The sequence below is a fragment of the Poecilia latipinna genome, unplaced genomic scaffold (genome assembly GCF_001443285.1).
Source record: "Poecilia latipinna isolate Pla-1442-1.1 unplaced genomic scaffold, P_latipinna-1.0 Scaffold107, whole genome shotgun sequence".
Classification (NCBI taxonomy): domain Eukaryota; kingdom Metazoa; phylum Chordata; class Actinopteri; order Cyprinodontiformes; family Poeciliidae; genus Poecilia; species Poecilia latipinna.
In genome coordinates, this window is record NW_015112723.1 from 469,859 (window position 1) to 478,581 (window position 8,723).

The following is an 8,723-nucleotide window of genomic DNA, read 5'->3' on the forward strand; positions in this document are numbered from 1 at the left end:
TTGTGTTTCTCCCTACCCTTTTTACATTTTTTTTCCCCAAAAGTTTTTTTATTTGCTGGTGGTTTTTTTTTTTTTTTTTTTTTTTAGACTAACACAATGTAGTGCATAACTGGTGAGCAAATGAAAAAGGGTGTATAGTTTTTCAACAGTTTTTACTGAAAAGAAAATATATAAAAACTCTATTGCACTTTTATGTTTAACCTTTGACATGACCAAAATTCATCTTGTTACGCTTCAACTACTTTGTGTCAGTCTGTCACTGCAGTGACGTTTATGGTTGTAAACTCCCAAAATGTAAAAAAAATAAATAAATAAAAGTTAAATGATTCTTAATGCATTATCAAGTTATCCATCATACGCTATTCATAGCTGTTATGTTATTGCTCCTCTTGCAGGTCAGACCTTGAACTCCAGTTTAAGTGCTACCATCACGAAGACAGACAAATGAACACCAACTGGCCGGCCTCGGTCCAGGTCAGCGTGAACGCCACGCCGCTCACCATCGAGAGAGGCGACAACAAAACCTCCCACAAGCCACTGCACCTGAAGCACGTCTGCCAGCCGGGGAGGAACACCATCCAGATCACGGTCACCGCCTGCTGCTGTGTGAGTGTTCACGGCGAGCACAACCAGATGGATTCCTTTCCATTCAGCAAAAACGTCGGTGTGCTACACAAGAAGAAGCAGGTGGCTAACTCTGTCTCTTGTTGCGTTTCAGTCCCACCTGTTTGTGCTGCAGCTGGTCCACAGGCCATCTGTGCGCTCCGTCCTCCAGGGGCTCCTGAAGAAGAGGCTTCTTCCTGCAGAGCACTGCATCACCAAGAGTATGACTCATTACTGCAGCTTGGATCTCTTTATGTTCATTTTCTAAAACAGCCGTCAACAATCACCCGCCACTGTCCGCAAAACCAAATTTCCCTCTGAAACTCGTCCGCAGTTAAGAGGAACTTCAGCAGCGTAGCGGCGTCGGCGGGCAACACCACTCTCAACGGAGAGGACGGCGTGGAGCAGACGGCCATCAAAGTGTCGCTAAAATGTCCCATTACCTTTCGACGCATCCAGCTGCCCGCGCGGGGCCACGACTGCAAACACGTGCAGGTTTGTTTTTACCCCGGAAAGCAGATGAAAACAATGACAGAAAGGTTTTTCTAACAGCTGCTTGTCGCCCTCTTCAGTGCTTCGATTTGGAGTCCTACTTGCAGCTCAACTGTGAGAGAGGGACATGGAGGTGTCCTGTGTGCAAGTAGGTGAAAGTCTGGTCTTTTCTGAAAGTAAAACTTGGAGTTATTGAGAATTACTCTAATAGTTGGTTGTTTTTTTTCCTCCCTAGTAAAACAGCATTATTAGAAGGTCTGGAGGTTGACCAGTATATGTGGGGTATTCTTAATGCCATCCAAAAGTAAGTTTCTCTTCTTAAATGGTTAATTATCCTTCATTTAATCATGTGTGTCTCAAACCAACACGGTCTGCTGTCTCTTCCAACAGTTCAGACTTTGAAGAGGTCACTATAGACCCCACATGTAGCTGGAGGCCAGTTCCCATCAAGTCTGAGCTGCACATCAAGGAGGATCCAGACGGACCCCTGGCCAAGCGCTTTAAGACTATGAGTCCAAGTCAGATGACCATGCCCAACGTGATGGACATGATCGCTCAGCTGGGGCCCGGTCCAGGACACGGACCGGGACCCGGGCAGGGGCCAGGTCCGGGTCCAAGTTCCTACCCCCACCATCCTGGACAGCATCCCAGCGGAAACGGAGATTACCCCGGAGCAGGTACCAAGAAGCAGTCAGGGGGGCAAAGGTTTATTCGGAGTGGAAAATGACTGTTTTCATTTCCACACTTTATTCCATCATCCATCGTCTGCATGTTGTGTACGTCTGTCATGGATCCCTCCGTCTTCTGCTCTGTCACCTGTCTGTCAATCCATCTTCACATTCCTTCTGCTGTTCCTCCCACATCCGTCCATATCAGTGGTAAATTCATAATGACTTTTTTTATGTCTGCTTAAACAAAATGAATCTAAACTGGGTCAGGAACTCTTATCATTTTGAGTCTGGAAAAGTATGAAGTTAAAGTCTTAAAAATACAGCAGAACCCTGTTTTTTTTTTCTTTTTTTTTTTTTTTTTTTCATTTTGTCTTCAGCTGAAATGACATATGTGTCTCCTGTGTTTTAAACAAACGAACAGCCAGAAGGAAAAACCGCTTTAATTTGTTTCTTCTCTGATACTTGTTTCTCTGCAGTAATAAAGTAAAAATTGTTACACATTCTGTTTTTGGGGTTGGGGGGGTTAAGCCCTCAGGCACTTGTTCTCTGTTACAAACAAGCTTTTTCTCTTACTTTTTTTTCCCTGAAGGCAACAGCTACCACAATCAAGGTAGCTTTGACTTCCCTAACGGGAACCCATCCGCTGGCGGTGGCATTGGAGGAGGAGGAGGAGGAGGAGGAGGAGGAGGTCCTCCCATGAATGATTTCATCCACGGCCCACAGCTCTCCCATCCCCCTGACGGACCCGGTGGTCTTCTCCCCCATGACAAGCCGCTTAGCCACGGCATGAACGATACAGTGAGTACATCGCTATAACTTGTGACAAAAGAGATTGTTGCACTCGAGTCCTGAAATAAGCAATGCCTCGAAAGAGTAGCTTGACATTTTTGCCATGTTACAACCGAAAACTCATAAATTAATAGGATTTTATGTACATATTTATGACTTGTTGAGTCACTTTGTTTAAAGCACATTAGCTGCAAGAACAGCTGAAAGCCATCCCTGCTACTGCTGAAGAAAAGCAGCAATAACCCATCACTGTATGATTATTTTCCTGGAGAACTTAAATAAAGCGGAGTGTAGACTTATGCAGGCCGCACTTTTCAGATTTTGCTCAGTTAAAAAAAATAAAAAATTGTAGAACAATTTTTTATCTAATTTTCTTTCCACCTCACAAATATGCACTATTTTGTGACACCCATTCTCGTAAAATTCAAGTAAAATTAGCAGTTATAACGTGACAAAATAAGAAATAGAAAAGTGTCAGGGTTATAAATCCTGCTGTCGTATCCTGTAAATCCATCTTTGTGTCACATTTTATGAGAAGAAACTCTGCAGATGTCATGCTAAAATGAAACCACAGTCTTGTTATCTGAGCAAGGTGCAGCCTGTCCCTGTAAGCCAGCATGTGTGCTCAGTCATGCTCACATGCTCATGCTTCCATCTTAAAGGCCTGCTCCACATTATTCATGCTCATTTAGTCTCCCCTCCTCCTCCCGCCTTAACACGTTATCCTCCTCCTACTCCCCTGTGTCTTCCGATCTTGTACCTTATCCTTCCTTTTCACTCTCTGGCTTTCTGTTTGCATTTCGCACCTGCAGATGTCCCATTCAGATCAGTCCCATAACTCCATGCAGCCGAGCATGCATGCGTCCCCGCACCCTGGCAGCCAATCAGGGCCGCCCTTGCATCACAGCGGCCAGTCAGGGCAGCCCCTGCATCACAGCGCCCAATCATCACAGCCGCCTCGCCAGTCGCAGCCTCAGCCGCAGCAGCAGCCGCAGCCGCAGCAGCAGCACCCTGGCCAGAACAGCCATCCCCACGGCGACCTGAGCTTTAACCCCTCCTCAGACACACAGATGGCTCAGGGAGCTCAGGACATGCCCGAACCCTCCCTGGATGTAAGTGAGCCTTGCTCTGGGTGCTGTAAGCTACCTGTTTAACAGCTAACAATGTCTGCTACAGCTGCTCTCATCTCTCTTTGCTGTCTGCTTTGATTACCACAAATCGCTTGTGAAGACAACTCAACTGAAACTAGATATCGAAGGCGACTTGCCGTCACTGATTTATTTTATTTATCTTTTTTCCCGCTTTCCCGTCTCAGCTGCTTCCAGAGCTAGCCAACCCGGAAGAGTTACTCTCCTACCTGGACCCCCCCGACCTTCCCTCCAACAGCAACGACGACCTACTCTCCCTCTTTGAGAACAACTAGCCCCTCCTCGCCCTCTTCCTGTGAACACTTGGAGCAGCTACCTGTTTTCACGCACACGGACTTGCTCGAACTGTTTCCGTGTTGAAGACGGGCGTGCGGCGCAGGAGCGCAGCTGTGAAGGAAGCGGGACGTCAACACTCGATCCCTGCACTCCCCCCCCCCCACCTTTTTACTCAGCTTGTGTAAAGATTCCACACACCAGTTCCACCTCCTCTGGCTGCACCATTCGTAGCCATGTTGGTGGGCATTAAATTGATATAAAAATATTTATATATTATATACACATACATTATATGTGTATATGAGCATATATATATATACATATATATATATGTGACTTTTCAACTGAAAACTGTGCAGCTATAATCATATATGACAACACGGAGGAGACAGAAGCCTTGTGTTGTTTGTGTTGTAGCTTTCTTTTCTTTTACATTTATTATATATATATATATATATATATATATATATATATATATATATATATATATATATATATATATATATAATCCTCTTGACACAAGAGGAGTCAGAGGGAAAGCCATTGTGTTGTAAAAGTGTCTTTTTGAACCCAAACTAAATTTGTTCTTCCAAATCTTCCACACACACAACCCCAGACTTCCCAGTATGTGTGTGTGACAGCTGAGTAACTCTTCTGACTCAGAGCACTGATATCTGTGTCTGCGGAGGAAGTGAGCGCATGTTGTGCAGCGTTGCATGTTTGTCTGTATGCAGGTGCATGTCAATAAATTAGGATATCATTGAAAGGTTAATTTATTACATTTTCCTAATTGAATTAAAATAGGGAAGCTCAATTCGACTTATACCATTTATTAGCTTCTGGCTGTTATTGACAACACAGGGCAATTTCATTTGCGGCGAATTATAAAACAAAATTCGAATGTGGAACAAAATCACATGTACCTATGTTTGACCCAGTCCAGTTACTAGCATAAAAGTGAAAAAAATAAACAGACCTTTTGTTAAAAGTAATGTTATCTATGTTTAAATGTGGTTCTGAAATACCACAAAAGTAGCAAGCTATGCTAGGATTATCCTACAAGTTCTTTCTTGATTTCTTTTCTTGATTTTGTGCTGACCAAAGCAAAAGCGTTTATCTCATAAAGAAATGCATAAACATCTCACATTACATGGAAGCATTAAACTCTGAGTAAAATATTTCAAACGTTTTGTGTTAATTTTGATGATCATGTCCTACTGGTGAATGAAAACCCAGAATTCAGAATCTTAGAAAATTAGAATGTTACATGAAACTAGCAAAACTTGTTTTTTGTAAATGTAGACATTTTATATTATGGCCTACACAATAATAGGGAGAACTGCTTATTTGACACCATCAACAATGAAGGTAAGTGTGATCATAGTACCACTGCACTTGATTGGCCAGGAAACTCACGTCATCAAACGGTGCGCTTCACAGGAAGATGAGAGAGAGAAGAGTCATCAATGCAGATGCAACCTGCGTTTTCTCAGCACTGTCATTCTCACGAATGCAGTAATTCATGCAACAACAACAAAAAAAAAAAAAACCCAACAAAGCATCGAGAGCACACCGTACATTACATAAACATATTTTTAATTTATATCATATAATATCATAATTTTCTCTGACAGTGTTGTGTAGCCTTTCATCAACTGTAAGTCATCATTATCAAAATGAACAGAAATACATGTGAGAATCACATTAGTTTGTGTACTGAATTTACACAGTGAGTTTCACTTTTAGCATTACTGAAACAAATCCACTTTTTGATGGTTTTCTGATTCATTGAGATGCACTTGAACACGTCCAGTTTTTTTTTTTTTTTTTTTTTTTTCTTCTTCGCTTATGAGTTCATGTGAAAGGCAGAGAGCAGGAGGAAAAAAGCAGCAGCCCAAAAGCAGAAGAGCGATCGTGGCGTTGTTGTACCCCGCGCCCCCCGTGATGATTTCCCCTCCCTAGTCAAGTTTTGCACCGTTTCCATCACAAGTGCACGTGTGCTAACACACCCCTTGTTGTCTTCGTCCGGCCCAAACGTGCTCAAGCGATCGTGTCTTCATTCGTGGGGCTTCATTTTAAATCTCATGGTTTTAATTCCTCCTTGCTGTCCTTGTTCACGTTTGATCGTCACCGCTCATTGTAATTAATCCGATCCGACCTTTTTAAATCGCTGTGTTGTAAAGGAAAACAAAGACGTGTAGGTGTACATGATTTCCTTTTGTCATGTTTTTACCTTTGAATGGCATACTTTTAGGTAAAAAAAATAAATAAATAAATAAATAAATAAATAAATACAACCATTGTGCATGATGATCCAGCAGACTTGTCGTGTGTATTATATCCCCTTGTGACTGTACAGTGCTGTACCTAAAACTATTAGTGGCTACGTCATGGTACTGTGTGTCTGTCCAGGCCTGCACATGCTCACACACACACACACACACACATACACAATCCCTGATAACAACCTAATATTGTAAGAAATCTATCCCTATGCACTGTCACTGGCCTTGTACTGAGTGTATTGTGTATTTTAACCCCCAAACCTGTTACAACGCATCAGCAGAAAGAATATTTAAAACTATCCTGCAGACTATTCTGAGGTATTTTTCTTATTTTTATATTCTATATGTATGTGAAATCAGATCAGCTTTAACTGAGCTCCGTGTTTCTTTCTACAGGATTGTTAATGCAGCTTCAAGGTCCAAATTTATCCAGAAAAAAAAAAAAAAAATTTCTTTACTGTCGTAACACGCGAACTCGTCCTCTTTATTTAAAGTGAGAATGTGCAAAACGACACCTGATAACGAGCGTTTTATCTCCACACTTAGCAGAATTTGTGTGTTTTCGTCATATTTTCTATTGTTTTAAATTATTCTTGTCCAATGTCTTCTTTTTTTTTTTTGTTTGTCTTTTTACAACCAGTCTGATTTGGTTTATGCAGTTGTAATGCAGTTAAAAAACAACAACAACAAAAAAAAACAATTTGAAGCTTCCCAATTTCAGTTCAGATCACCTTGCAGAATCAAATTGTGTTTTAAGACGATGCACTGCCGCTTTGGGAGATTTTACACCCCCTGCACAGTGTGTGATGATACATATAAGCTCTCACAGAAACATGTCTTGTAAATTTTGCGATCCGATTTGTATTTTCTGATGGCGGATGTTGAAAATGAAGCAGAGGGATCTCAAAGAGAGGATGACTGATATTGTAAAATGAACTCTGAGGAGGATTCTCCTTACAGGGGGGATTTTTTGGGGCGGGGTTTGGGGATGTAAGGGATATTTGTACATAATGTAAATGACAAAATAGAGACACATTAACAGAAATGTATTCATTTTTCTCCAGTGGGAGTGTGCATAGTGTATTTAGAATTTGTAAAGCTTGCATCCTCCTGTCAGATGTTGCATTGGGAAAACCAGTCTGTGTTTGATTGCCTCTGTGCAGACCTCTCTAACCACGCCTGTTCAATGTAAGATACTTAATGCCACCTTCCTCACGGGATTCAGGAACAGAAAAAAAAAAGAGGGTTTTGCTTTGCGTAATGTTAAACCTCTGTGTTTTTCACTCTTACCTGTGTACTTTTTAAAGGTGCTACAAAATTATTAAAGAAAAAAAAAAAGAAGCTTTTGAGGTATAACTGAGTCTCGGGTGGCTCCTGAGTGTGGCATCCAAAAATTTACAGTTTGTAGAAACAAAAATTTTTGTCAAATTTGTAACTTTTCTGAAATTTGGCAAATGTGCTGTAAAGGTACAATCTGAAGCAATTGGCACAAGTGGCAATTGTCTTATTTGGTTTTTGTACATTCTGTGTACAATCATTTCATATTCTAAACTGGTCAGAAGAACATTGTGATTTTTAGTCTTGCAAATCTGTATGTAGTTAGATGATGTGACATCCTAATATTTATCTAATAAATATGTATTCAGATGAAACACACTGAACTGCTTTATGGGCTTTTATTTTAACATGCTATCTGTACAAACTAAAATATTTACAAAGACTAAAACTATAATAATTTCTTATGAGAGTAACATAATTAATGCAATTGAATTTTATCAAATTTATCTGTTGTGAGAAAAAACTATCACAAATTAAAAAGGGTACAGAAATATAACAACCCTTATAATACAAATGAGAACTAAAACATTTGTCGAGGGTTTTTTTTTTATTTATTTAATGAAATAAAACCGAATGAATGAAATGAAGGATAAAAAGCTATAAAAAATTAAAGTTTGGAGACATGCTTGAAGAAACATTGAGATCATATTTAAAGACATATTTCAGATTCACTGAAGGAATCCTCTGTTTAAATGTCAAACAGTAAAATCTTACAATTACCAAATGTCTTGGTGTCTTCATGTTGTATGAATCAATGTTAGCTAGTCATGCCTGGTGAAGCTAACAGGTAGTTCAAGAAGGGCCAACTGGAATTGTATGACACCTATATTTTCAACAAGTTGTTTTTTCCTTTTTCATAAAATGTTAGTGACTATTAACTTGGGAAACAGATGTAGGAGGTAATGTGTCATTCATGGTTTTCATATATGAATCAGGCACTGAGGACAGGACATGAAAAGCATTAAAAATATTAAATTAACGTCTTATTGGTTTTATTTGCCCATGCATGTAGAATACAAGGCTAAATTAAAAAAAAAAAAAAAAAAAAAAAAAACCAAGGGGGGAACACTGAGCCCACAATTAGGCCACAAAACCCAAAAGCAACAAGAGCCTGTTGCAGA

The 8,723-nt window shown here is 40.3% G+C and overlaps 1 protein-coding gene across 7 annotated transcripts in view; it reads left to right on the top strand.

Annotated features, from left to right (window-relative positions):
• zmiz1a (zinc finger, MIZ-type containing 1a) overlaps window positions 1–4,440 on the top strand; it is a 146,521-nt gene extending 142,081 nt beyond the window's left edge. For 6 of the 7 annotated variants that reach the window (XM_015027784.1, XM_015027788.1, XM_015027786.1 and 3 more), the window contains 9 exons: window positions 396–606; window positions 719–824; window positions 938–1,098; window positions 1,176–1,243; window positions 1,331–1,399; window positions 1,486–1,772; window positions 2,356–2,564; window positions 3,368–3,667; window positions 3,871–4,439. In XM_015027784.1, the coding sequence (XP_014883270.1) occupies window positions 396–606; window positions 719–824; window positions 938–1,098; window positions 1,176–1,243; window positions 1,331–1,399; window positions 1,486–1,772; window positions 2,356–2,564; window positions 3,368–3,667; window positions 3,871–3,978 (1,519 nt within the window). In that variant the 3' untranslated portion in view covers window positions 3,979–4,439. Of the gene's footprint in view, window positions 1–395; window positions 607–718; window positions 825–937; window positions 1,099–1,175; window positions 1,244–1,330; window positions 1,400–1,485; window positions 1,773–2,355; window positions 2,565–3,367; window positions 3,668–3,870 lie in introns of all 7 variants that reach the window. The other variant, XM_015027789.1, reaches the window with a different exon arrangement.
• The last annotated feature ends 4,283 nt before the right edge of the window (window positions 4,441–8,723 follow it).